We start from the raw sequence: 26,805 nt of genomic DNA on the forward strand, positions 1-26,805 counted from the left end.
AAGGAGAAGAAATGTGAGTTAAAGGCACAGAAAACATGTTCTATAAAATAATAACAAAATTTCCCAAATCGTGAGATGATCATCCAGGTACAGGAGGCTTTTGGGACTCCAAACGGACAAGATCAGGAAAGAACTTCCCCATGCCATATTAGTTTCAATGTTAGGCATACAGAATGAGGAAAGACTACTGAAAGATGCAAGAGAGAAATGACAAGTCACATATAGAGGCAAACCCATCAGAATAATAGCAGATTTCTCAACAGAAACTTTAAAAACAAGGAAAGCATGGAATGATGTACTTCAAGTCCTGAAAGAAAATAACTGCTATCCTAGATTACTGGACCCAGCAAACCTATCCCTCATAATTAAAGGAGAAATTAAAAAATTCACAGTAGACAAAAACTAAAGCAATTTATGCTGAAGAAGATATTTAAAGGAATCCTACATACAAAAGAGGAAGATTAATGCAACCATGAAAATATGGGAAAATAAATCTTTCTAGATAAGTAGATAATATATCCAAATACATGGAGACTGAACATTTCACTCTTGAATGAAGAAGTAGGCAGGGGGGAATAAAAAAACCTCCTAGAATCAGATGAAAATGAAAACACCAGAACCTTTGGAATACAGCAAAGACAGTGGCAAGAGAGAAGTGTATTGCTATGAGTGCCTTCATTAAAAAATTAGACATCTGAAATTAACAACTTAATGATGCGCCTCAAGCTTTTAGAAAAACAAGATGTCAAACCCCAAAGCAGTAGATGGACTGAAATAATAAAAATAGGGGCATTAATTAGTGAAATGGAGATTAAAAGAATAATACAAAGAATCAATGAAGAAATAATAATAATAATACAAAGAATCAATGAAGATAGGCAATGGTGGCTCATGCCTGTAATCTTAGCTACTTGGGAGGCTGAGATCAGGGCCACTGGAATTTAAGGCCAGCCCAGATAAAATGTTATCAAGACTCCATCTCAACCAATAGCTTGGCATAGTGGTGCACACCTGTTATCCCAAGCTATACAGGAGGCTGAGATGGAAAGGATCACATTTCCAGGCCATCCCAGGTAAAAAAAGCTCATGAGACCATCTCAAAGGAAGAAAAGTGGGCATGGTGGTGTGTGACTATCATCTCAATGACAGTGGGAAGTGTAAAACAGGAGGATCACAATTCAGGTCAGCCTGGATAAAAAGTAAGTCCCTATCCCCAAAAAAAACAGAGCAAAAGGGGCTGGAGGCATGGCTCAAGCATTAGAGCCTCGCAAGTATGAAGCCTTGTGTTCAAATTCCAGTACCAGTAAAAAAGACAAGGGAAAAAAAAGAATCAATAAAACAATAAATTGGTTCTTTGAAAAGATAAACAAGGGGGGAGATGGCAGGGTTGTTAAGAGTAATCTAGATGGGGTTTGACAAAAGAACATTATATGCATGCTGTAAATATCACAATGAAGACCCTTTATACAATTAATTTATGTTAGTAAAAAAGTAGATTAAAAAAGAGAAAAGAGACGAGGATTCCAAGATGGCAACTAGAGGAAGGAAGCAGAAAGTGAGCTTCGTAAAGTAAAATCTTGGAGAGATGCTGGAAATACACCTTGCAGGAAAAACCACCAAGAAGAGGCAAAACCCCGACTCCTCCACACCCCCAGCCTGTGGATAGCATGCCCACTCCACATTAAATGGAGAAACCATGAGAGCTCCTGCGCCGCCAGACGCCAGCTCCTACCAGCTCGAGAGAAGCAGATCACCAGGTGAGCTAAGCGGCATGCTTAGCCAGATCAGCACAGTCCCCTGAACAGACTGACCCCCACCCAGGGAAAAAAAGAGAAAAAAACCAAACTGAATAATAAAAAACAAAAAAAGATACCTAGCAAAGAGGGTGGGGCGCCCTGAGTGCCAAAGAGGGGGCAGGGGCAATCCCTCATGGAACTGTAAATAAACTAGCTGGCCAGAGAAGGCAGGAGTGGCAGCACCCGCCCAGCAACCTTGGAGTGGGAAGGCTTGTAACAGTGGCTGTCATGAGGAAAGCTCCACTGGAGAGTGGGGAAGGGGCACTTCCCATGTGAACTGTAAATAAACAAGTCAGCTGGAGAATGCAGGTGTAGCGCCACCTCCCCCAGTGTGCTTGGAGAGGGGAAAGCTTGTAGCAGTGGCGGTCACACCCAGGAGAACTCTAAGTAAACAAAGCCTGAGGGGCTAGGTGAGTGTTAAGCTCACTCCTGAGATCTGCATAAATAAAGCCTCCAGCAACAGCAGGCTGACAGCAGCTGGCAGGTGAGCCACAGCCTCAGATAGACATTCACAAAACTGTCTCCAGACCCTTTTTTTTTTTTCTCTTTCTTTGATGAGACGACTGATCTAGAATTGCATGCTGAAGGACTAACTGAAACTGCATTGCATTTGAACTTGGGATATTTTGTTTTGTTTTGTTTGTTTTTTTTCCCCTTTGATGAGACAACAGAACTACTTCTGAGACACCATCTCCAGGATAAGAACTGTCCCTTGCCACCATTCTGCAGACTTAGCCGCAGCTGGTTTCATCCCTTGCAGAACAAAGCCCACTGTTCCTTATCTCCTGCAACCTTCCTTTGCCCGCCCCTAGACCTTGCTTCAGCAGCTGGTCTCATCCCTTGCAGAACAAAGCCCCACTGTCCCTTATCTCCTGCCACCTCTCTGTGTCCATCCCTAGCCCTTGCTTTCTCCCAAATGCTACTTAATGCCAGACCCACTGAGAAAAGCTGCTGTGCCATTTTCTCTTCTTTGCCAGCCAGCCTGCTTATTAAACTTTGGACATGAGATACCTCTCGTGAGCCTCCTTTGTGTGTGGTGTGTGGTGTTTTTCTAACATTTTGGTGCCATGACTCGGATCCAGGTGAGTTTCCGGCATTGACCTTGCTCTTCCAATCAATAAATTCAGGCCCTTGTAGGTGGGAGCTGCCTTCCTTAAGCCTGGATAAACTTACTGGGATCTGAGCTGCTTTTCCGGGACCCCTGACCTCAGACTAGTGCTGCCATCACCACTCTCACTCACAGGGAAACTTCTCAAGGCCAGTGCGCTCCCATTACTCACCCATCACTGGTTGATTTCCTCACTCCTCCCTTGGTGAGTTCCCTCATGCTGTCGAGCTGTGAGTCGTGGTTCTCTCTCTCTCTCTCTAGGTTAGTCAAAATCCTAATACTAGGTCCCAGCTCACTCGCTCCAGGAACCGGGTTCCTGGGGCATGGATGATACTCTTGGTGAAGATGTTCCTTTGAGGTCCTCCACTCCTTTGTTTCATCCAGGAAAGCAATATCTTGGGGACACCCACCATATTCTTCCTTGGACCAGGTCTCACCATGGGGACTGGACCTTCCAAAATTCCCTCAGACACCCCTCTGGGCTGCCTACTGCCCAACCTTGAGCCTTTACAGCTCTCACCTGATCTCAAAGCCCCAAAACTCATTTTTCTTTCCAATCAGGCTTGGCCACAATACCAATTGGACAATGACTCTAAATGGCCACTAGATGGCACACCTGACTCTAACATTCTCAGGGATTGCTACACCTTCTGTGAATGCACTGAAAAATAAAAGGAGATTCCCTATGTCCAGGCCTTCTCTTATCTCCACTCTACGCCTTCTCTCTGCACCTCTTGTTCCCCTGCCCAAGTCCTTCTGGCCATAAAAACCCCAATTAACATCCCTGACTCTGAAACCTTCCCTTCCTTCGACCCTGCCAACAAACCAAATCCCCTCCCAAACCTCCTCCTTCTCCATGTAAGCAGACTTCTTGTGCTGCTCATGCTGCTTGTCTCTTCCTATCTTCCTGAAGGACTTTCCTTGTCATGGAGTTAAGCAAGCCAATCCTTGCCAATTCTGGCCTCAAGGCGATTCCAGCTCTGGGAGAGCTCATGCTCCCTCCCTGTGGGCTGAGACCAAGCCCCAGGTTTATTTGGTACACTACATGCTACATTGGTGGAGTCCTGTTTGATTATGACATCTGACGACTGCTTCTCTTCCCTCCCCCCCCATCTAATGCCCCTTTCTCCTGAGACAGCGACTGGAGAATGGAGGTTTCATGTTGTTGAAAGTGTTCCACTACCAGGCAATGGGAGCAACCTAGAGACACAGGTGATGGCTAATCCCTCATGTGTGTGTCATGCCTCCAGGCTCTGCCTTCCCCTCCCTTACCTAAGATGTCAGGACACCTTTTCTGCCTCCTCCACGGTCTCACCGCATGTCCTTTGTCTCTGTCTGCCTTCCCCTCACTAGGCTTACTGGGACCCTGCCTCCCATGAAAAACTTGTAACATGGTACCTTATGACTTAAGCTATTCCAACTAGTTTGCCAGGCCTCTCAGTCTAAAGCAACTTTAAATCAGCTGCTTTAAAATGGGCAAGTGAACTAAACAGAAATTTCTCAAAAGAAGACATTCAAATGGCCAGAAAACACATGAAAAAATGCTCACCATCTCTAGCAATAAAGGAAATGCAAATTAAAACCACACTAAGATTCCACCTCACCCCTATTAGAATAGCCATCATCAGCAACACCACCAACAACAGGTGTTGGCGAGGATGCAGGGAAAAAGGAACCCTGTTACACTGTTGGTGGGAATGTAGACTAGTACAACCACTCTGGAAAAAAATTTGGAGGCTACTTAAAAAGCTAGACATCGATCTACCATTTAATCCAGTAATACCACTCTTGGGGATATACCCAAAAGACCGTTACCTGCACACCCATGTTTATTGCGGCACTATTCACAATAGCCAAGTTATGGAAACAGCCAAGATGCCCCAGCACTGACGAATGGATTAAGAAAATGTGGTATCTATACACAATGGAATTCTATGCAGCCATGAAGAAGAATGAAATGTTATCATTCGCTGGTAAATGGATGGAATTGGAGAACATCATTCTGAGTGAGGTTAGCCTGGCCCAAAAGACCAAAAATCGTATGTTCTCCCTCATATGTGGACATTAGATCAAGGGTAAACACAACAAGGGGATTGGACTATGAGCACACGATAAAAGCGAGAGCACACAAGGGAGTGGTGAGGATAGGTAAGACACCTAAAAAATTAGCTAGCATTTGTTGCCCTCAACGCAGAGAAACTAAAGCAGATACCTTAAAAGCAACTGAGGCCAATAGGAAAAGGGGACCAGGAACTAGAGAAAAGGTTAGTTCAAGAAGAATTAACCTAGAAGGTAACACCCACGCACAGGAAATCAATGTGAATCAATGCCCTGTATAGCTATCCTTATCTCAACCAGCAAAAACCCTTGTTCCTTCCTATTATTGCTTATACTCTCTGTACAACAAAATTAGAGATAAGGGCAAAATAGTTTCTGCTGGGTATTGGGGGAGGGAGAGGGAGGGGGCGGAGTGGGTGGTAAGGGAGGGGGTGGGGGCAGGGGGGAGAAATGAACCAAGCCTTGTATGCACATATGAATGATAAAAGAAAAATGAAAAAAGATCAGCTGCTTTACAAAAGCACTTACAAAAAAACTTGGCTGCCATGCTCACGCCCTTACTCCACCCCCACAAGGGGAGGAGGGAAAACAAACAGGTGGGCTTGTGCACAGGATGCCGGCTCCTGGATGCAGCAAAAACACTTGCCATAGCTAAGAAAATCCATAGAGAGGACCCAGCACATCCAGGGCTGCCAGCACATGTGGCTATAGCTGTGGCCAGCCGCCACTTCCCCTAGAATAAACGCATTCAGAGTACACAGGAAGGGGGGAGGGGTAACAGGCTGCAGGATCAGGCCTAGGCAGACAGGCTTGCTTGTCCTGGAGGGAGTGGCGCCTTGCACAAGCCCTGCTTCTAGCTCCAACTCACACCTGGCACTAGACCCAGCCCTTGTAAGCCAATTGTTAACTCAAGGTTATAGTCCCCAAAATAACACATTACTGTGGTCTCTAAACTTCTCATTTAAAATTTTCTATACTTTCGGCCTCAACATAAATTTTTCCCTCCAAATATTAACACTAGTTGTCCCATATGGTACTGTTATTGGCCCAAAATGCCCTCTAAATGCCCTTCTCTAACTTTACAGGTGGTTTATTCCTTTATTTAAAAAGTAGCCTTTATTAAAGAGGCTGCCTGCTGTTAGCTAAAAGGCATGATCCTAATGTTTTGTTATTTCTAGATGGGATCTGCACCTTCCAGTCTTTTGGCTTATAGATATTAAAAGCTTTGTACTGAGACCTGGCCTCAATATGTCTTGGGTGACCAAGAGAAGTGGCCTTCACAGGGTTCCTTAAATTACAATACCATACTCCAATTAGATTTTTTCTATAAAAGTAAAAAAAAGTAAACTGAGGTCCCCATACAAATTTTCTTTCATCTCAGATTGGCTCCACAATTACTACTTAGATACTCAAAAACTGGCCATTCTTTGTAAGCCACAGGATAAACATGGAAAGGAGAACCAGAAAAGCCCCTTACCAATGACAAGGCCCATCCCTACTGCTCCACCCTCTGCCCTACCTTCTAAGCCACCCCAATATTCAGAACCTCCTAATGGGTGCTTCCCCCTTCAACAGGTAATGGCAGGAAGAGGGCCAATCTATGTCCCCTTCCAGCTATCAGATCTAAGGAAAATTTAAAAACATCTGGACAGCTATACTGATGCCCAGACAAATACATTCAAACCTTTATCTCTGTGATCCAAACCTTTCGATTAACATGAAAAGATATTATTATGCTTCTACTAGATCAGACTCTTGTCTCATTAAAATTCAATGGGCTCTGGCCCAGGCCACTCAGGTTAAAAATGATTAACATTTACAATAAGCCCCAATACTAGTGACTTCTAGAAATGAGGAAATAAATACACTTACTTACAGGGGCACAGACAGTCCCCTTAACTGATCCATACTAAAAGGGACTTAATGATAGCTATAATTCAAGCAGTAGAGTGCCACTTTGCAGGCATAAAGCCTTGAGTTCAAATCTAGCACAGCCAAAGACAAAAAAATATTTGGGGCTAAAGAAGTAGCTCAATGAAAAAATGTCTGCCCAGCATGTGCAAAGCCCTGGGTTCAATTCCCCAACATTACTAAATTAAAAAAAATAATAAAGAGGATAAATGACATTAATGCCACTTCAGCCATCTCATAGTGAAAAAAAATAGTTCAACCTAGACCAGATCCCTCATTCTTCAAATGAGGAAACTGAGGCCCAGAACAGTTCAGAGACCTGCTCTCCAGAGTGTCAGGTATCAATGTAAAATAACAACTTTGCTTTACAGCATGCCCTAAAAGAAAAATCCCCTTACCTTTCTACAACATCTTAAGGAGGCTATCAGAAAACATACCACGATGGACCCAGAGTCACAGGTGAGAGAGGTTCTCCTCACAGATAAATTTCTAACAGTCAGCCCCTGATATTTGTAAAAAACTCAGTCTGTGGCTGAAGGAGAAAAGTCATTGGATCAACTAATACAACTAGCCATATCTATTTATTATAACTGGGACATTACTAACACAGAGAAAGGTAAGAGACATGACCTCATTGCTGCCTCCATCTGACTGGGGCCTACATCTCGAGTTTGCTACCATGGTGGACAGGAGGGGCACTTCTGCCAAGAATGCTTAAGGGGGACAGCCTGGGAGACAGCCCTGCCCCCAACCAGGACCCTACCCTCTCTACAAAGGTAACCACTGGAGGTCTAAGTGCTCCGTCTCCAGATGGAAGGCAAGGTGCCACCTCCTATGGATTGATGGGTCCCGGCCTCCTGTCCACGCTCCACTTCTTGGCATCAATGTTAAGGAGCCTCATGGTAGCCATTATGGCAAAAAAACAAAAGATCATTTTCCAGCTAGACAGTGGAGCTCATTTCTCTGTCTTATCTTTTTCTCCCAGTGTCCAGTCCAATGACAAGGTTATTGTTCAGGTCAAATCTAGCCAGCCTATAGAATGCTAATTTACCTGGCCTCTGGCCTGCTCTTGGGGAGACCTCCTCTTCTGTCACCCTTTCCTCATAGTTCCTAAAACTCCAGTGAGTGCTGAGATTGGATTTACTATCTCAACTAAAAGCTCAAATTCTCCTCCCCCCAGGCAGCTATCTCTGCTGCCCCCTCCTTCAGAAACAAATAGATCCCACAGTATAAACTGATGAGATGAGTATAGGGCGAGCCTTGATGACCCTCCCTACCCAAATAAAACTCAAAAATCCCTCAGTTTCCACACCCAAAACAATATCCCCTCAAGCCTGAGGCCTTATGCCTATCATAAATTCCTTAAAAAACAAGGACTACTAATTAGTTACTTCAGCCCCTATAATAAATTTAAAATTATTATAAAAGTTAATTTTAAAATACAAGTTACAAAGTAAACAACTAAAAGAGATATAAATAGGTAATAATGTAGTTTTTGAGAAGTTAAACAAAAAAATGTTTTTAGATAAAAAAGGATTTTATAAAGAAGGGTTTGTCCTATTTTGTTTCAAATAGGACGGATAAAGACAAGTCATCAAAGGGTTTGGTATGTTATATAAAGGTCTGAGTAAGTTTTAAAAATGTATAATAATAAGCTTCAATGTGTAATAAAATTAAAGTTGAATATAATCTAAGAGTTTCCTAAAAGATTTTTAGGGTCATGTCAAACTAAAATGAAATTCTCTATATCTATAAAATAACAGGGTTATCTTAATATTGTTCTGCTCTGAGTAACATCTACAAAAAACTGTTACAACAAAAGATTTTATCAAAAAAATTATTTATGTTTTCTGTTGATCTTGTCAAACTTTAAGTACTACTAAATCAGAGTTCATTTATATATTTGCTCATGCAACAGTCTCTTAAATGACCACCTTATAACTGTGTTCAATATCTAGACTTTATCTAAATATGGTACAAACATTTACAGAGTTAAAAGTGTCAATTCATGTAAAATGATGAGCTAAATTTCTCTTTATCCAAAAGTGTTACATTTAACCTGCATCCTGACAGTCAGCCTCTATTTGCCTTTAAAGGTCACACAAACGCTTCATAACAACTAACCTGGTCAGTCTTGCCACAAGAATTTAAAGACAGCCCTCATCTTTGTGGATAGGCTCTAACCAGAGACTCATTAGATTGACACTACCCAGAGGTCACCCTTCTTCAATGCAGAGTCACAGAGCCCCTTATCTGCAATGCAACTGAGTCTCTTTTAAAACTTTCTGGCCTCCAGGAATACAAAGTCTCTAAGGAGAAGGCTCAATTATGTCTCCCTCAGGTCACCTACCTAGGTGTTTTCTTAAAGGGACAGACTCACTCCCTGAGTCATGTGTAAATCAACCCAACCTTCCGTTTCCCTCCCCCCATACCATAAGACAGCTTACAGCAAGCTTGGGAGTTATAGGATTTTTACAAAATTTAGATCCCTAGGTATGCAGTCCCTTAGCAGACACCTTTTTATGATCCTCCTAATATTCCTATTTGGGTCTTTAAGTAATATATGGCCACCCATTTCTCTTAGAAAACTTGCCTCCAACAGACCCTGCTCCTCTAGCTGACTACCTGCCTTATCTTAACCTTCTCAGGGAACTTCTCAAAGAGCATACAGACCAGACACTGCCCCACCCTATAACAATTTCTGTTAAGCCAGGGGATTTTTTTCTCCTAAAATATCTTTTACACTCTCCATTGTGACTATGATGGACCAGCCCTCATCTGGTTATTCTCACAACACACACTGCTGTCAAGCTCAATGGGATGCCCCAGTGGCAGCACCTCTTAAGGAATGGACTCTTAAAATCCTCTAGAGAACAACATTTCACAGTGGCTCTTCTGGCTAATGCCCTTCCTAATGCCTATATTTCTTGCTCTCCTATTCTTAAGCTTCCTCTCTTGTATCATACTAAATGTCTGCTACTGCTAATCAAAAATTTGACCAGCTGTACCTCCAGGGATATTAACCTCTCCAAAACTGCCCAGAAAAACTACTGTGAAGGCCCCATCCAGGATGCCACAGGAGCCTGAAGATCCTGCCCCATACAATGCCCCCTGCCAGCAGGAAGCAGCTAAAGAGACCAATTCTTTGCCCCAATTCCCGATCCTCAGCCCATACCGTCATCATTATTAAACAAAAAATGAGGGAGTGGTAAGAACTGCCCCTTGCCACCATTCTGCAGCCTGAGCTGCAGCTGGTTTCATCTCCTGGAGGACAAAGACTGTTCCTTATCTCCTGCCACTATCCTTTGCCGGCCCCTAGACCTTACTTCAGCAGCTGGTCTCATCCCTTGCAAAACAAAGCCCTACTGTCCCTTATCTCCTGCCACCTCTCTTTGTCTGTCCCTAGCCCTTGCTTTCTCCTAAATGCTACTTAATGCCAGACCCACAAAAAATGCTGTGCCATTTTTTTCTTCTCAGCCAGCCAGCCTGCTTATTAAATTTTGGAAATGAGAGATCACTCATGAGCATCCTTTGTGTGTGTGTGCAGCATTTTCCTAAAAGTTATGTTTTGTTTTTTGTGTTTTCCCCTTTGATGAGACAATGACAGAACTACTTCTGAGATACCATCTCCAGGATTGGAGGCCGAGGGACTAACACCAAAGTTAATAAGACTGAAACTTTATTGCATTTGAACTTGGGGATTTATTATTATTATTATTATTATTATTATTATTATTATTATCCTCTCTCTGTCTCTTTAAAGCCTGTTTAGCTTACTGTTGATTAGTACATTATCTCTCCCTGTTTATTTCTTTGGCACTGTTTTTTTTGTTGGTTGTTCATTTGTTTGTTTTTCCCTTTTTATCTTCTTTGCTGTCCCTCTCCTCTCACCCTTCCATTCTAGATATCACCTTCATTATTACAAGCTAGAAAATGCTTAATTGCACACAGTACAGGGACAGTAACAATACCAAGGGCAATGATGGGAAGATGGTGAAAAGAGGGAAACCAGTTTCCCCCCAGTAATAAATTAGTACAGAAACCAGAAGGAAATGAAGAAAACACATATGCAGATCAGACTCCAACAAAACGAGGATAAACTATGCCAAAGAACACAATGAAGCCCACAAGAACAATCTGAAAGAAGAAATCCTGCAAGTAATCAATGAGAATTTTATAGAGATGATACTGGATATGGTCAACCAAAATGTACAGGAGACACTCAAGAAATTCCAAGACAACAAAAATAGAGAATTTGAGACAGCACAAGAACAAATAAAAGAAACTATAGAAGCACTGTATAAACACCAAAGTAAAACAAAGAACACAATTAATAAAGACATAAATGAACTCAGGATGAAAATAGACAATATTAAAGAGGAAGTGACTCAGGATATGGAAAACTTCAGAAAAAACAATGAAACAGAAATGCAAAACAAAATGGAAGGTCAATCCAGAAGAATAGAACAAGCAGAACACAGAATCTCAGAACTCGAAGATGAAATGGTAATTAAAGGAAAAACCAAAGAACTATTAGTTAAACAACTCAAGACCTGTGAAAAGAAAATGCAAGAACTCACCGACTCCATCAAAGACCAAACCTGAGAATCATGGGCATTGAAGAAGGAGAAGAGGTGCAAGCAAAGGGAATTCATAATATATTCAACAAAATAATAACAGAAAATGTTCCAAATTTAGAGAAATCTATGCCCATACAGGTGCAAGGCCTCCAGAACACCAAACAGACCAGACCAAAATAGAACTACCCCACGGCATATTATCATTAAAACAACAATGACAGAGACTCAAGAAAGAATATTGAAGGTTGTAAGACAGAAAAAACAAATAACACACAAAAGTAAACCCAACAAAATCACAGCAGACTTCTCCTAAAATTAATGAACCAATAAAAAAATGGGCAAGTGAACTAAACAGAAATTTCTCAAAAGAAGAAATTGAAATGTCAAAAAAACACATGAAAAAATGCTCACCATCTCTAGCAACAAAGGAAATGCAAATTAAAACCACACTAAGATTCCACCTCACCCCTGTTAGAACAGCCATCATCAGCAACACCACCTACAACAGGTGTTGGTGAGGATGCAGGGAAATAGGAACCCTCTTACACTGTTCGTGGGAATGTAAACTAGTACAACCACTCTGGAAAAAAATTTGGAGGCTACTTAAAAAGCTAAACATTGATCTACCATATGATCCAGCAATACCATTCTTGGGGATATACCCAAAAGAATGTGACACAGGTTACTCCAGAGGCACCTGCACACCCATGTTTATTGCGGCACTATTCATAATAGCCAAGTTGTGGAAACAGCCAAGATGCCCCACTACTGACGAATGGATTAAGAAAATGTGGTATCTATACACAATGGAATTTTATGCAGCCATGAAGAAGAACAAAATGTTATCATTTGCTGGTAAATGGATGGAATTGGAGAACATCATTCTGAGTGAGGTTAGCCTGGCCCAAAAGACCAAAAATTGTATATTCTCCCTCATATGCGGATATTAGATCAAGGGCAAACACAACAAGGGGATTGGACTTTGATCACATAATAAAGTGAGAGCACACAAGGGAGATAGGAGGATAGGAAAGACACCTAAAAAACTAGATAGCATTTGTTGCCTCAACTCAGGGAAACTAATGCAGATACTTTAAAGTGAAAGAGGCCAATAGGAGAAGGGAACCAGGAACTAGAGAAAAGGTTAGTTCGAGAAGAATTAACTTAGAAGGTAACACACATGTACAGGAAAGCAATGCAAGTCAACTCCCTGTATAGCTATCCTTATCTCAACTAGGAAAAACCCTTGGTCCTTCCTATTATTGCTTATACCCCATGTTCAGCAAAATTAGAGATAAGGGCAGAATAGTTTCTGCCTGGAAGTAAGGGGGTGGGGGGAAGAGGGAGGAGGTGGGGGATAGTGGGGTGAAATGACCCAAAGATTGTATGCACATATGAATAAAATAAAATAAAAAAAGAGAAAAGATAAACCCTTAAACAAACTAACCAAAAGAAAGAGAGAGAGCCAGGCAGGCACCAGTGGCTCATGCCTGTAATCCTAGCTACTCAGGAGGCAATTATCAGGAGGATTGTGGTTCAAAGTCTGTCCCGTGTAAATAGTGTGGGAGACCCTATCTCAAAAAAACCCATCATAAAAAAAGGGCTGGTGGAGTGGCTGAAGCAATAAGAGTGTCTGCCTAGTAAACATGAGGCCTTGAGTTTAAACCCCAGTGGTGCCAAAATAAATAAATAAATAAATAAAATAAAGAGGGAGAAGACACAAATTAACAAAATTAGAGATGAGGGTGAGGCTCCAGTGGCTCACACCTATAATCCTAGCTACTTGGGAATCTGAGGCTGGAACGATCATGGCTCAAGGCCAGCCTGGGCAAAAAGTTTGAGAAACCTCATCTCAATCAATAGCTGTGGGAGGTGGTGTGTGTCTGTCATCGTGGCTATGTGAAAGCTGAGATCAGGAGGACTGTGAGTTTGAAGCCAGCCAGCCCCATCTCAACAGAAAAAAGCTGGGCATGGTGGCATGTGCCTGTCATCCCAGCTATAGCAGGAAGCCTACAATAGAAAGACTGTGGTCCAGGTTGGCCTGGGAAAACAGCAAGACTCTGTCTTAAAAATAATCAGAGAAAAAAGGGCTAGAGGCATGGATCAAAGGTAGAGTGCCTGCCTAGCAAGTGCAAGCTGTTTAGTTCAAACCCTAGTACCACCAAAAAAAATTGGAGATGAGAAAGGGATCTCATAAAAAACACCAAATAAATCCTGAGAGTCATTTAGGGAGTGCTTTGAAAAGATATTTTAGGAGGTGAATTTAACTAAGATATATCATAAGCACTTTTATAAATGTCACAATGTACCCCCAGGACAATAATAATATGATATTAAAATACAAAGTTGCAAAAAATAAAGCTGAATTCATTGTTACAGCTTAATTAAAAAAGGAAAACATATTCTAATTAAGTGGAAAATCTCGAAAAAAAGGATGTCTAGATGCTTATGCCCATCAAAATGAATGCAAGAAGATGTAAGCCACTTAAAGAGATCTATAACAAGCCATGAAATTCAAACAGTAATAAAAAGTCTCTGAACAAAGAAAAGCCCAGGACCTGACAGATTCACTGCTGAATTCTACCAGACCTTTCAAGAAGAACTATCACCAATGCTATTCAAACTATTTCATAAAATAGAAAGGGAAGAAATTCTACCAAACTCATTCTATGAAATCAGTATTACCTTGATACCAAAATTGGATAAGAAATGACAAAAACGAAAGAAAATTACAGACCAATTTCCTTGATGAACAGAGACACAAAAATTCTCAGTAAAATACTTAAAAACTAAATTCAACAACAAATTAAAAAGATCACATACAATGATCAGGTTGGGTTCATTACAGGGATGCCAGGCTGGTTCAACATACACAAGGTAAAACAGCACATTAACAATGGAAGACAAGAATCACATGATCATCTCAATAGATGCAGACAAACCTTTGACAGATTTGAATGTCCATTCACGACAAAGTCTTTAAAGAAATAAGGAATAGAAAGAACATATCTCAACATAATAAAGGCTATTTGATATACCCATAGCCTACATCATAATGGGGGAAAACTGAAACTATTTCCTTTGAAGTCAGGAATGAGACAAGGTTTTCATTTTCTCCACCCGTATTCAATATAGTGCTTGAATTCTTGGCCAGAGCAATAAGGCAAAGGAAAGAAAAAGGATATAAATATGAAAGGGTGAAGATAAGTTATCCTTACTTGCTGATATGATCCTATACTTAAAAGACTCTAAATATTTCACCAAAAATCTCTTAGATCTGATAAACATGTTTGGGAAAGTTAGCAGGATACAAAATCAATATACAAAAATCAGTAGCTTTTCTATATTCCAATAATGAAGAGGCTGAGAAAGTAATTGGGAAACAATCTCATGTATAATAGCCTCAAAAAAATAAATACCTAAGAATAACTTAACAAAGGAGGTGAAAGACTTCTATAATGAAACTATAATACATTGAAAAAAAAATGGGGAAGACACTAGAAGATGGAAAGACCTCTCATATTCTTGGATTGGTAGCATTAATATTGTGAAAATGGGTGTACTATCAAAGGCAATCTACAGATTCAATGCAACCCCCATAAAATTCCAATATCATTTTTCACAGAAATAGAAAAATAAATCCTTACATTCACACAAAAGCACAAACAACTCAGAATAGACAAAGCAATTCTGAGCGCAAGAGCAATCTGGAGGTAATACAATACCTGACTTAAAATTGTACTAAAGAAGCATAGTAAAAAATCGATTAGCATAGTACTGGCAGAAAAAAAAGCAAGTTGACCAATGCAATAGAAAATAAGTTCCAGAAATAAGCCCCCATAGGTATAGCCATATGATTTTTTACAAAGGTACAAAAAGTACCCTGGAAAACAGGTGGTGTTGGTACAACTGGATATCCACAAGTAAAAGACTGAAGCTAGATCCCTGTGTCTGTCTCTCACCCTGTACAAAAATGAATTCAAAATGGATCAAAGATCTAAATGTAGAAATTGAAATTTTTAAACTACTAGAGGAAAACAGCAATACCTTGAAGACACAGGCTTAAGCAACACCTTTCTGAATAGATTCTGACTGCTCAAGAAATAAGAGTAGCAATTGACAAATGGAGCTGTATCAGATTAAAAAGTTTCTGGACAGCAAAGGAAACAATTACCAGAATCAAGAGACAACCTACATAATGGGAGAAAAATCTTTTCCATCTATTCATCAAATAAAAGATTAAAATCCAGAATTTTTAAAGAGTTCCAAAAACTATACTCCGAAAGAACAAACAATCCAATTAATAAATGGGCAAATGAATTAACAGGAAATTCTCAAAAGAAGTACAAATGGCCGATTAATATATGAAGAAATGCTCAACATCTTTATCCAAAAAATGAAATTCAAACAAAACTACAATGAGATTCCATCTCATCCCAGTTAAAATGGCAATCTCAAGAAAACGAATAGCAACAAATGCTGGTGAGAATGTGAGAAAGGAACCCTCATACACTGTTCATGGGAATATAAATGAGTCCAGCCACTACGGAAATCAGCATGGAGGTTCTTTACAAAACTAAAACTAGAACTATTATATGATCCTGCTATACCACTCCTGAGCACATAGCTGAAGGAGTGTAAATTCCCCATACAATAAAGAAACCTACTCACCCATGTTCGTAGCAGTGCTATTCACAATAGCCAAACTATAGAGTCAGTCTGGGTGTCCATAAACTGATGAGTGGATAAAGAAAATGTGATATATAATACCCACACATACACACAATAAAGAAAATATGATGTGAAATACACACACACACACACACACACACACACACACGAGTATTATTCAGCCATAAAGAAGAATGAAATTATCTCACTTGCAGGAAAATGGATGGAACTAGAAACTATCATGTTGAGTGAAATAAGCCAAGCTCAAAGAGCCAAATATCACATTTTTGCTCAATCTGCAGAATCTAGACCTAAAGAAATGGATGACACAAGTGTAAAATGGGGGAAAGGCCTGTCTGGGTGTGGGAAGTAGTTGGATGGTGTAGTGCGAAAGGAGAGGAAGAAGGCAGGGCTGAATATGATCAAAGTACTTCATAAAATAGAATAGTAAAACCCATAAGGCAGGGAGGGAAAAGAAGGAGTAAAAAGGGGATGAATGTGATCAAAGTACATTCCACGAGTGTATGGAAAATCACACTGAAACTCCTTTGTACAATTAACATATGCTAATTATGAAAGAGAAAAAAGCAGTAAGGAAAGAGTAGTTCTCCGAATATCAGGATTTAGTACAAAGCTAAACTAATTAAAAGTGTTTTTACCTAAGCACAAATTAGCCAATATAGCATAATAAAGACTCTAGAAACCAATCTTGTGTATGGAAATTTACTATGTAATGGAGGTGATGTGGCAGATCGGTGGAGAGACAGAACTGGGACAGCTGGTTATTCATATGGGAAAAAGTTGGATCCCTACTTCTTATCACATAAAAATGTCAATTCTAGGGTTGTGAGTGTAGCTCAGTGGTTGAGTGCCTAGCATGACAAGCCTTGGGTTCAGTCGTTACTACCACCCAAAAACTCAGTTCTACACAAAAAACTTAAACATCGAATAAAAAATTTTATACTTTTATGTGAATAAGTGAATGAATATGAATAAATACCTTAAGAGTATGAGTATTTTTAAAGACAAAAATGATAATCATAAAATAAACTGTGACAAATTCTATATTAAAACTAAGAACTATTCATTAAGACTCTTTAAAGTGAAAAAGCAAGACACAAATATGTAGATAATATTTGGAAAATATCAACCCATAAAGGAACAGTATAAAAAATACATAAGGAAATCTTGCAAATAGATAAAGACAAGACAATAGAAAAACAGAACCAGAACATATAAATTTTCTGGAAGAACTTCAAGACAGTTTAAAAAGAATATATTATATTTGTATGAAATCTAAATAGGCAAGCTTGGTGTGGTAACGCATACCTGCAATTCAAGCACCTGGGAGGAAAGGCAGGAGGATCATGAGTTTGAGGCTAACCTAGACTACACAGCAAGACCCTTTCAAAAACACAGAAGAACAAAACAAATCAACCACCCTCCAAAACAAGGTGTATATATAAATAAGCATGTCACAGGTAAGGAAAAATATATAGAACTTTAATATATGAAGAAACGCTCAACTTTACTTGTATTTAGAATTCAGAGAAATGCAAATCAAGACTAGAGTGAGGTAACACTTAAAAATTGTGGTAAAGTGTAAAACATAAAGTTTTTCATTTTAGACACTTTAAAGTGTAAAGTTCAGTGTCATTAAGGACATTTACAATGTTGTACATGACCATCACTATCTAGCTCCAGCATTTTTCATCACTCCACGAGGAAGCCCCATGCCCATTAAGTGTTTACTCTCCATTCCAACTTTCCAGCCTATGGCAACCACTTGCTTGCTTTCTGTTTCCATGTATTTGCCTATTCTGGATATTACATGTAATTGAACCATATAATATGTGGGCTTTTGTGTCTGGCCTCTTTCACTTATCTTTCATAATTTTAAAAGTTATGCACATGGCAACATCTATTAGTACTTCATTGCTTTTTATGTTGCATGATATTCCACCGTATCGACATACCATATCTGTTTATCCATTTGTCAGATGATGGATATTTAAGTTGCTTTCACTTTTTGGGTATTGTGAACATTAGTGATGTACCACTTCATACTCACTTGAATGGCAAAAATGAAGCGACAGACAATATTAAGTACTGGACAGATCTCTTCAAAGAGATGTTGCTGATGGGAGTGTAAATTTATTTAAGCAAGCTGGAAGACGACTTGATATGTCTTGTGAAACTGAACATTCACATCCTCTGTAATCCAGTAATTTCACTCTGAGGCATAAGTCCAAGAGAAGCTTTATTGTATAGGCACCAGGAGACATAGCTAAGAAAGTTAATAGCGTACTGTTCCTAATAGCAAAATACTTGAATCACTTGTATATGCTAATAGCCATTTCTTTCAAGGAATTGTATGCTGAAGGAAGGAAATGGAACTATAGTGTGGATTGATATTTTTCTTAAGATGTGAGAAAGGGCTGGTGGAGTGGCTCAAGTGGTAAAGTGCCTGCCTAGTAAGCATGAAGCCCTGAGTTCAAATTCCAGTACTACCAAAAAACCCCGTATTTTTTTTTAAGATGGGAGAAAAATATACACTTGTATGCTGAAGCATTGAGTCAACAGAAATAGAGAAAACTCCCCCAGAATTGTTGAAGTACCAGATTTGTGGATCAGCTCTGACTTCAGTTCTGAAGGGTGTTGTACATATCCTCTAGTTTAAGTTTTGTCTCTCTTTTGTTTGTCCTTCATAAACTGCTGGATCAAATAGAGCACACTGAATGAATACTCTGAATATTTGTTTTACCTTTGCTTCCTAGAAAGAATTCAGTAAGTTCACCTTCCAAATCACCATAGAAGTAAGTTACCATATACCTTCATTCATACATTGTACAGCAGTCAAAATGAATGAACTATAATGATGTGACAACATGGATGAATCTTAGTAACAAAATGTTGAATGAAAAAGTTAAGTTGAAGAAGACAACAAATAGTAGTATATCTTTTTTTTGAATACTTAGATATAAGCAAACTTAAACAATGTCACTCAGATTATAATAACACAAACATACAAACACAAAATGCAGGACAATCATTATCTGTGGGAGAAACGGAGGAAAAGAAAACTAGCACACAGATCTAAATCATTGTTAATCTTTGTGTTCAGTGGTCGTCGAATTTTAGTGTGCATCACAAACACCAGGGGAGCTCATTCAAACCTAGATGGTTGAGTGGAAACTCGAGTTTCTGATTCAGTGGGAGGGCAGTTTCCTAACAAAGTTCCAGGAGCCTCTAGTGCTGCTGCTCTGGGGACCACACTTCAAGAACCACTTCGAGTACTTAGGTTGGGTGTGGGTTCACAGGCGCTCCATTCCATTTTATTATTAAATTATACACACATGTGCAAGCACACACATACACTATTTAAATTAAATTGGGGGGGGGGATAAAGGCCAGTTATAAACCAGTGTTATGAACTAGTGATTGATTTTAATCCAATTCGGGCTCATGGGGTCTCTTCTCCCAAAAGCTAGGGTTTCGTTACTTAAAACCAAACTTTGAAAACATGGTTCTAGAACTTCAAGACCATTTCAAAATTAACTACTGTTGAGAAATAAATTTGAAAGTCAATTCTTCCTTATGTACACATAAATCTACTTCTTGATTCGTCAAAAATTATGTTTAAAAGAATTAAAGATTGCATTTAGCTAAGACTTGTTTTTTAAAAGTTTAGCGTATAAAGGTGTGTCGTGGTATTTTCATACATGCACACAATGTACTTTGACCAAATTTACCCCATTACTTTATTACCCCTCCTCCCCTTTCTCAGTTTTTATCCTCCCCTAAGTGCTCTAGGTAATTTTCTTCCATCCTCCCTTGCAGATTTATTTCGGTTTTGAGATACACTTTAGAAGGCTAGTCAGACTCCCATTGGGGCAGATGAACAGGTCGTCCTGTTTTCTGCAATACGCCAACACAGACGGAGTTTTGAGAAATGCTCGATAACAGAACGCCTGCCCACAGGCAGTTCAGCCCAGAATGGGAAGAGATTCCCGAGTGCAAAGTCACAAGTCAGAGCGGATCCTCAGGACCGTATCTTCTTTCACAGCCTCCCCCGGCCCCGCCCATTACGCCGGATCGGGCTTCCGCCGGGGAGCCCGCGCGCCCGCCGAGGGAGGCGGCGCGGCCGGGGCTGGCGCTCAAGGCCGGATTTCATTGGCTTCCCAGCCGGAAGCTCCGGGATGACGAAGCTGCGCATGCGCCCTTCCACCCCCCCACGTGCTGCCCGGACGCAGCCGTCACCGCCTGGTCGCAGCATGCTGCGAGTATCTGTGCTCCGGCTGTTGGGTTGCGCGGGGCCCAGCAGAGTCTCTCTCCTGGGGTGTTCTGGACCACGCCACTGCGGTTCGTACTCTCCGCGTGCCCGCGACGATGTTCACGACGCGCGCGCCTACTTCACCACACCCATTTTCTACGTGAACGCGGCGCCGCACATCGGACACCTGTACTCGGCACTACTGGCGGACGCCCTGTGCCGGCACCGTCGCCTGCGAGTGCCGGGCACCGCCGCCACGCGATTCTCCACCGGTACGGACGAGCACGGCCTGAAGATTCAGCAGGCGGCCGCCACTGCGGGTCTGGCCCCAATCGAGCTGTGTGATCGGGTCTCTGCCCAGTTCCAGCAGCTGTTCCGGGAGGCCGGAATCTCCTCCACCGACTTCATCCGCACTACGCAAGCCCGGCACCGCGTGGCTGTGCAGCACTTTTGGGGGGTGCTGAAGTCCCGGGGTCTGCTCTACAAAGGGCTCTATGAAGGTTGGTATTGCGCCTCCGATGAGTGCTTCTTGCCTGAGGCCAAGATCACCCGGCAGCTGGGTCCGTCGGGGGACTCGTGGCCTGTATCTCTCGAGAGTGGGCATCCTGTCTCCTGGACCAAAGAAGAAAACTATATTTTCAGGCTTTCCCAGTTTCGGGAGCCGCTGCAGCGGTGGTTGCGAAGTAACCCTCAGGCGATCACCCCAGAGCCATTCTATCATGCAGTCCTTCAGTGGCTGGAGGAGGAACTGCCCGATCTGTCCGTTTCTCGCAGGAGTAGCCACTTGCACTGGGGCATTCCGGTTCCTGGGGACGATTCACAGACCATCTACGTATGGCTGGATGCTCTGGTCAACTACCTCACCATAATTGGTTACCCAAATGCTGAGTTTAAATCTTGGTGGCCAGCGACATCTCACATCATAGGTAAGGACATTCTCAAATTTCATGCCATCTATTGGCCTGCACTCCTCTTAGGGGCTGGATTGAGTCCACCACATCGCATCTATGTTCACTCCCACTGGACAGTGTGTGGCCAAAAGATGTCCAAGAGCTTGGGCAACGTGGTGGATCCCAGGATCTGTCTTGATCGCTATACTGTGGATGGCTTCCGCTACTTTCTCCTTCGGCAGGGCGTGCCCAACTGGGATTGTGACTACTATGATGAAAAAGTGGTCAAGTTGCTGGACTCGGAGCTGGCAGATGCCTTGGGAGGGCTTTTGAACAGATGCACTGCCAACAGAATAAATCCTTCTGGGACCTATCCAGCCTTCTGCACTACCTGCTTCCCCTCTGAGCCAGGGTCCACAGGGCCACTGGTTCGTGCTCTGGCAGAGGACTATGCTCTCATAAGTGCAGTGGCCACTTTGCCCAAGCAGGTAGCCAGCTACTATGATAATTTTCAGATCTATAAAGCTCTGGAGGCAGTGGCCTGCTGTGTTCGGCAAACTAATGGTTTTGTTCAAAGGCATGCACCATGGAAATTGAACTGGGAGAGCCCAGTGGATGCTCCATGGTTGGGTACTGTGCTTCATGTGGCCTTGGAATGTTTGAGAGTCTTTGGAACTTTGCTTCAGCCTGTTACCCCAAACCTAGCTGACAAGCTGCTGTCCAGGCTGGGGGTCTCTGCCACAGAGAGGGGCCTTGGAGAGCTCAATTTCCTGCCTCGATTCTATGGACATCCATGCTCTTTTGAAGGGAGGAGGCTGGGACCTGAAACTGGGCTTTTGTTTCCAAGACTGGATCAATCCAGGGCTTGGCAGGTAAAAGCCCACAGGACCTAGACCCCAATTCTGACTAACTATGGCAAAAAGAGCAAATGTGTTAGTTTTTCATTTTCAGGAAAGGTACACTAACTAGTATTTTCCTAAAATTATGTGCATCAGATGAGCACATAAATTGTGGTGTTTGAAATGAGGTTTCCAGTTTGTCAGGAGCCTACCCCTTTCTTCATTTCTCTGCCCATTGACCACTCACTGTTCTTTGTGTACCACTGTCTAAAGTGTCTCCAGGGGAAAGATGGTAAGCGATAATGTTGCTCATACTATTCCTTCTCATTGTACCTCCCAAACCATGGTTACCTTATTTGTTCAAACTACCTCTCATGACTTCTGCTTCTCAGACTAAATAGAATAGTGACTACTTATATTAAGAGTAGGGATTGGAGGCCCCAACCTCAGTTTTCACAGGTTAGCCCTACTTTGTTATACATACTGGGTCTCCTATTAAAAAGGGATTCTTTTATTAAACCTTTTAACAACCAGTGCCCTAGACTAGATTTTTGCCCATGTTCATTCCCTTCCTGAGATGCCCAACAACTAGGACTCCCAAGTTTGTTAATAGTTCAACAGTTGTGCTTTGTGACCTTACACTTCAGCCAGCAGATGGCTCTGGTTTCATACACTTAAGTACTTAAGATTGAGGTTTCAAAATATTTGTTTTCTGCTATCTAATTTCACAGATCTTTACATTTCTTTATTGCTTTTCTTAAAATATTTTAAGGGATAACTGTGCAACCACTGCTGTTTTAACAGAAAGCAATAGAAATACCAGAATTCTGTTTTTTAAGACTACTGAAAACATGACACTTAACTCTTATTAATAAGCTAATAAGGAAATATATCAAGTTGATTATATGATAAACTATAAAGTCCTCTTGAGGTACTTGGTTTATTAAAAACAAATTTTAATAACATTAGCATGTATGACCGATCTGTAAAAACTTCAAAAGGGCAATACTCTGTTTCTTAGTCTTAACTTTGTTATCCACATACATAATTTACCTCATGATTTCTTTTGATCACTCAGGATCTATAATACAATGTAGAAATTGTGTAATTATTGTTATAAATGTTAATACATTTACTTTCAAGTAATTTTTGCTGATTATTTCTTTTGCTCTTTTAACTTATTAAAGTTTAAAAGTTTTAAGTACCTTATTCAGATCTGTTCTGTTGAATTTGTTGAAGGTTGTTGAAGGGAGGAAATGATCAATTCTCCAGGAATCTCAAACTGGATTTAGGGCTTTCTCCAGGGCTCCATAAGAGAACATCACAGAGAAGATGTTAAGGTATCAATTTATACAATGACTACAACATAGTAAGCCAGTGTTATATCTCAGGTGATTGGACATATAGGCCAAAGTTTAAAATGAGAGCTTGCCTTGGAATATCTACTGTAAGTATGGTAGCAAGTAGAGAGAACCACGAAGTAAAACTATTGTGCTGGCAGTTCCCCTGGACTTATTCTAGGTGCCACCATTTGGTTCCAGTTTCTGTTTATTAATCAGAGAGGTGAGGGATTGACAGTTGCTTAGAAAAATTGCTTGGAAAAGAATGCTTGAAGGCATTCTAAAGGTGGAAGGACCACATCCACAAATGTTCCTTCTGACTCCCTGTTCATCTGGGCTTTTCATTTGACATATTCTAGTTAACTGCTGGGGTTACTAGAAAAATTGGCAGACTTTACAGCTCCTGCCCTGGACATGGACATGGTATCCTTCACTCCAGTGATCTTTCTTATGGCCAGTGCCAGAGATTTGCTTGCTAGCGGGTATTAATGGAGGTCTTTTTGTGCAAACTTATTTGTGAAGGTCCTTAACTGACTACCAGGATACATATGGTACTGGAAGCATAAGAAAATAGGAGAACTAGAAAAGAGAGGGTGTAATTATTACAGAAGACAGGATATTTTGGGTGGAGAGTGGAAGTTGGGTTTTGTGTGGTACTATGTAAGGTGAACCAGTCAGATTCTCTGTAGGAGGTTCAAAAGGATAAACAAGTATCTTTTAAAACTCATTTGTGTTGTTTGATCGAGCAGTTTAAGAATGCCAAGTAGAAGTGACATTTAAAACAGGAGAGCACATACTTCTAAGAGGTGGCATCTTAACTACTTTTGGGAGAATAAATGTGGAGAGATCTTAAGAATTCTCCTATTCCAGAACTATTAATACCTTTTTTTGGTATCTTGTGAAGCTCTTTCCCATAAATGAATTTTCCTCCAAATACTACTTGTGTGGTTCTCAAATATTCATTTTTGTGTATTCTTGAAGGTAGTATTGCAAGAAGTGACAGCACTGCCTAGACCATGTGTTCTTGGGTAGTCACATTAGGAGAGGAATAAGGGCTGGTAAAGTGACTCAAGTGGTACAGTGCCTGCTTAGCAAGTGTGGGGCCCTGAGTTCAAACCCCAATTCTGCAAAAAACAAACAAAACAACAACAAAAACCAAAACTATGAAGGAGAGTAATAAGATGTCAGCTCAGTATACTGGTGTCCTATCTATGAAGTCATGTAACAAGTAGTGGGAATGTATATGTTAAGTAGTACTGCTGTATACTGGAGGCCTGTCCCACAAGCAGACTTACAGATTAGGCACCTTAGAAGTTAGAAAACCAGTGGCAAGTATATACAATCTCTGATTTCATTGAAACCTCAGTTATTCTAGAAGTGGATCTCATCATTTTTCTCTAGCTCCTGTGGATTCTATACGGACTATGAACAGCCTAGTAAATTGAACATGACATGGGTGCCAAAGTACTTGGGAAAGGCATAGGCTGGAAGATGGGCCTTTGTTTCAAAAGTCTGTAACTGTGATTGGAATGTAACTCCTTAGATCTGAGAAGTTCTGAAACTGGAGTAAAGCCAGTAGAGTTGGTCAATCTGTAGGCCTCCAACAAGGAAAAGTCATAATCATAGAAGCAGTAGGTGGCGGTACCAAGGTACCTCCTTGTGCATTACAGTAGAGGTAGTGTCATGGATCTCTGACTGTTCCACTTCTACCAAGTGTGTTGTGGCAGTATTGGTGTGCACTGGAGTAACCTTCAGTTATGGAGGACTTGGTCCATAAACCTGCTCTGATAGTTTGTAATTGTCTCCTTGAGGCAGTTTCCCACTGTCTGTAATTCTGCCAGATATAGAAAAACTCAAGAGATCTAGGATGCTATAAACCTTGGTGGGTCCTTACCTTGTCTTGCCAGAGTGAGTATCAGTACAGTTAGAAGGGTGTGGACATATTGATAGCTATATGTCTTTTTGCAGCAAAAGGTACTAGTTTAGAGAGTTTGTAGTACAGCCTGGGGTAACCAAGAGCACAGGTTTTAGAAGAAAGCATTTGAATCCCTTGTAAAGCTAAGACAGTATGAAATATATAATTTCAGCACAGCACAACTGGCCCTGCTCCTTCCTTCTGCAGGAACTTTGGATAGGATTGCTAACTCTTAACAAGGTATCACATCAATTTGGTTAATGTTACTAGAAAAGCCAGACCAGTAACAACCAAGTTAATGAAGGTTGATTAATGGGGATTTTAACCTTCCATAAAGTGTGTCTTATATCTGGTTATGGAGGTTAGAAGTCCAGCCTAAGCTGTCTTCCTATATCATCAGTAAGTATTTTGCATAGAGATTTATATGAAATGTGCTTCATTTTTAGGTAGTCTTGGATTACATGGAATAAATTCTCTGAATTCAGGTAACCATCTAATAGAGAATAGTTGACACATTTAAACTGGTTAAGATTGTTATCAGTCACTGCTTATATTTTCATGCTCAGGGAAAGGAACAGAGAAGAACTATATAATACCAAGAGAATCTTCCTATGGCCCTGACAATTCAAAATATTTAACTTTTATTGTACCTCTTCTTGAGTAGCTACTGAGAAGTTTAGCCATACCTGGATTGTCAACAAAGTAAGGCTACAGTATATAAGTTTTATCCTTGGCCAGACTGTGGCATAGTTATCATGAATTTTAAAATATATAGTTCCTCACTTAAGAACAGGAGCTATGGTAGGATGTTTTAGGAAACCAAGTGTACTATTTACAAGGGGAAAATTTTAGCCCCAAGGGGAAATGAGTATTGCTGTTGAGTCACTAAGGATTTTTGATTGAAATATCTGTAATGGCTGAAAGACTTATTGGGTAAGCTGGAGGGAGTAGTTTAGCTTCCTTTGAACTAGTCTAGAATCTTTTATTGGTTAAAAAACTATGGATATTAATATAAAGTTAGTAAGCAGGTTATACATTTGAGGTTAATCACTAAAATAATACAAATAGAATTAATGTATTTCAAGGCAGATGAAAAGATGAAAGAAAATTCAACAGAAGGCAGAAAGGAGGAAAAAGGAGCAAAGAAAAAGAAAAATACGGCAACTAGAAAACCCATAATAAGCCAGACGTAGCTCAAACCCATAATCCTAGTTACTTGGAAGGTGCAGATTGGATCACCATTGGAAGTTGTCAGCCCAGGCAAAATGCTCGTTTCAACCAATGGCTGGGTGCAGTGACCTGTCATCAAGCTACACAGGAAAGCACAAATAGCATTGCTGTCCTGGCCGGCGTAGGCATAAAGTAAGACCACATCTCAAAAATAACCAACAACAAAAGGGCTGGTGGAGTGGCTCAAGTGGTAG

The 26,805-nt window shown here is 40.8% G+C and overlaps 1 protein-coding gene across 1 annotated transcript; it reads left to right on the forward strand.

Annotated features, from left to right (window-relative positions):
- The first annotated feature begins 20,357 nt into the window (after nt 1–20,357).
- On the forward strand, nt 20,358–23,335 carry Mars2 (methionyl-tRNA synthetase 2, mitochondrial). Its single transcript, XM_020156885.2, has one exon. The coding sequence runs from the start codon at nt 20,399–20,401 to the stop codon at nt 22,178–22,180; it is 1,782 nt and encodes a 593-aa protein (XP_020012474.1). The 5' UTR covers nt 20,358–20,398; the 3' UTR covers nt 22,181–23,335.
- The last annotated feature ends 3,470 nt before the right edge of the window (nt 23,336–26,805 follow it).

The sequence above is a fragment of the Castor canadensis genome, chromosome 4 (assembly GCF_047511655.1).
Source record: "Castor canadensis chromosome 4, mCasCan1.hap1v2, whole genome shotgun sequence".
Taxonomy (NCBI): Eukaryota; Metazoa; Chordata; class Mammalia; order Rodentia; family Castoridae; genus Castor; species Castor canadensis.

Excerpts from the sequence above, each read along its gene's own strand:
- Mars2 (XM_020156885.2), top strand. The coding sequence starts at position 20,399 with ATGCTGCGAGTATCTGTGCTCCGGCTGTTGGGTTGCGCGGGGCCCAGC.